The sequence below is a fragment of the Caloenas nicobarica genome, chromosome 3, assembly GCF_036013445.1.
Source record: "Caloenas nicobarica isolate bCalNic1 chromosome 3, bCalNic1.hap1, whole genome shotgun sequence".
NCBI classification, from domain to species: domain Eukaryota; kingdom Metazoa; phylum Chordata; class Aves; order Columbiformes; family Columbidae; genus Caloenas; species Caloenas nicobarica.
In genome coordinates, this window is record NC_088247.1 from 58,286,704 (window position 1) to 58,289,599 (window position 2,896).

At 39.5% G+C, this 2,896-nt stretch overlaps 1 protein-coding gene across 1 annotated transcript; it reads left to right on the plus strand.

Annotated features, from left to right (window-relative positions):
- Window positions 1-559: 559 nt before the first annotated feature.
- Window positions 560-2,188, plus strand: TMEM200A (transmembrane protein 200A). Its single transcript, XM_065632648.1, has one exon. The coding sequence runs from the start codon at window positions 575-577 to the stop codon at window positions 2,048-2,050; it is 1,476 nt and encodes a 491-aa protein (XP_065488720.1). The 5' UTR covers window positions 560-574; the 3' UTR covers window positions 2,051-2,188.
- Window positions 2,189-2,896: the final 708 nt, after the last annotated feature.

Consider the following 2,896-nt stretch of genomic DNA (forward strand, 5'->3'; position numbering starts at 1 on the left):
GCTTCTTTAAATGATGGAGTAAATATGTATTAATATAAGGTGAAATCTGTGAGGAAAGAGCTCTTAAAAGGGATATGTAGAATGATCTGTATTCATAGTCATTGTGTGTCATCGAAGTTTTTAAAAGAACTACTAGCTAAAGTGCTAAAATGATCCAAAACGCATACAAGGTAATAATATATTATTGATTTTCCTGCAGACCAGTCCAGAGATAAATCATCTGTTAAGACTTTTGAATATTTTAATCTTTAATCCTGATATATCACCACTAAGAGCACTAGCTTTCTGTTACTGCCTGTATCACTGATGAAAGATTTATTACCTATATTTACAGTGATAAAAAACTTCTGGAATTTTTTTTAAGATGCTATGTGAATCTCAATACTGCTACTATGTCATAACTGGATTAAGATATAGTAGCTTTTATAAAGTCATGAATAGTCTGATTATCAAGAAATATCTACAGATTAACAAAGTGTTATTTGTATTTGCAGACAGAACCTTTGCTTGCCTCAATATTTCTGCTTTTTTTCTTTCTTTTTTTTTTTTTTTTTCCAGGACACCATATAGAATTATGATAGCAACCGGAGGAGTCATAACAGGACTGGCTGCCTTAAAAAGGCAAGACTCTGCCAGATCTCAGCAACATATAAATCTTGCCACAGCACCAGCTTCTGAGGAGAAGAAACCAGTTAGACGCCGGCCCAGGGCAGACGTAGTAATTGTCAGGGGCAAAATCCGGCTCTGTTCTCCATCGGGATTCTTCCTTGTTTTGGGAGTGCTTATAGCATTCTTGGGAATTGCAATGGCCATCCTTGGATACTGGCCCCAAAAGGAACAGCTTTTAGGACCTGAAGATAACCTGTCTGTAAATGAAACCCAAGTCCTGAGAAGCCAAGGAAGCATTTTGCTTCGTTTCTTTGAACAGCACATGCACTCGGATAAGATGAAAATGCTGGGCCCTTTTACTATGGGCATTGGAATCTTCATTTTTATTTGCGCAAATGCCATTCTGCATGAAAACCGTGACAAGGAGACAAAAATCATACACATGAGAGACATCTATTCCACTGTAATAGACATCCACACCCTGAGGATCAAAGAACAAAAGCAGCTGAGCGGTGCCTTCACTGGCTTGTTGGGAGAAGGAGAGCTCAGGCACAGCGGGAGCTCGTGTGCATCACGGCTGGCTGCGAACACCGTGGCGCCTTTCTCTGCTTTCAAAAGCAATTTTAGAATGGATAGTTCTGCCGAAGAAGATGAGGTTGCTCTAAATGAAGACAGGACTGCTGGTAGTCTCCTGCCACCTCTGCTGACTGAGCAGTCTGGTTCAGGCTTTGGACTTTACCCTCACTCCAGCAAGGCTTCAGATGACAAAAACACTAGCTCTATAAAATGTGAAACAAAATCCATTGTGTCATCTTCCATTAGTGCTTTCACACTGCCAGTAATTAAACTGAATAACTGTGTTATTGATGAGCCCAGTATAGACAACATAACTGAGGACTCGGAGATCACTAGGAGTCGGTCCAGAAATCTGTCGATGGATTCTCTGGCCATTCCACTAACAGACACCAATGAATCCTACAGACCAGCCGCTACCGTGCTGCCACGACACAATTCGTTTGTGGACACTCCATCTGATCAGTTCAAGTTTTCTATGACTCTTGGACCAAGCACAGGGAAGCTTTTATCTCCTGGTGCTGCCAGGAAACAGTTTGGGTCCAACACATCTTTGCATCTTCTGTCTTCACACTCGAAATCCCTGGACTTGGACAGAGGTCCGTCTACGCTCACTGTCCAAGCGGAACAAAGGAAACACCCCAGCTGGCCCAGACTGGATCGGAGCAACAGTAAAGGGTACATGAAACTAGAAAACAAAGAGGACCCAATGGACAGGTTACTTGTGCCACAGGCAGCAGTCAAGAAGGACTTCACTAATAAGGAAAAGCTTCTTATGATATCAAGGTCTCATAACAATTTGAGTTTTGAACATGAGGAGTTTTTGAGTAACAACCTGAAGCGAGGAACTTCTGAAACAAGGTTTTAATCTTTAAATTGCAATTTAGAAGATGTCATACAGTATTTTTTAAAAGAACATTTTGACAAGTGTTTCCTTTTCAGTGAGACTAGTACAAGCCTGTTTTTAACCAAATGCTTAACAGCCCATTAAAATTGGCTTGTGTGAACAGAGATCTTCGTCTTTGTAATGCCAAGAGTTTTTTGTCTTAGTAGCATACAGCTGCAATACTGTACATTGTCATTGCTCACAGAGTTTTGGTACGACTGATTCCAATTTTTCCCAAGCCACGATTTCTTCTGTTCTATATAAGCATGTTACTTTTTATCAATTTGACTCCAGAAGCCCGCATTAGGAAAAAAGCTCCATTTACCTGTTAGATCTGTTTGTTTAATGACTGTAAGAGTCTAAAAACAGTGCTTGCAGTCTACAATGGGAAGTGAGCAGGAGCACATACTGGAATTATCAAATCCAGGCCTTTATCCTAGGTGTTTTCATTCACTTATGGTACATCTCGGTAACTGCAGTCTTGCCACTGTCATTGTGAGAAACTTGTTTGCGTATTGGGGTGAGTGGATAGAAAAGAGTGGGTATAATTAAAACTATTTTTGTGAATTCATTGTAATTGGTCGAGTTCAATACCAGTGTTGTGAATTATTAACTATGCTTTATACAATAATCTTTCTACATCCATTGTAATTTAATCCTGTAGTTCTGGGAAAACATATAAAGTGAGAAATCTGAAAATTCTTCTGGGAATAGTTCTCTCAACCACTTTGATTGGCAGCAGTTTTAAAAACAAAATATACAGATTAAATTAAAATCATAGGAACTTGCTGAATGCCAACAGGATTTTAGAAACATGGTGTATAATAA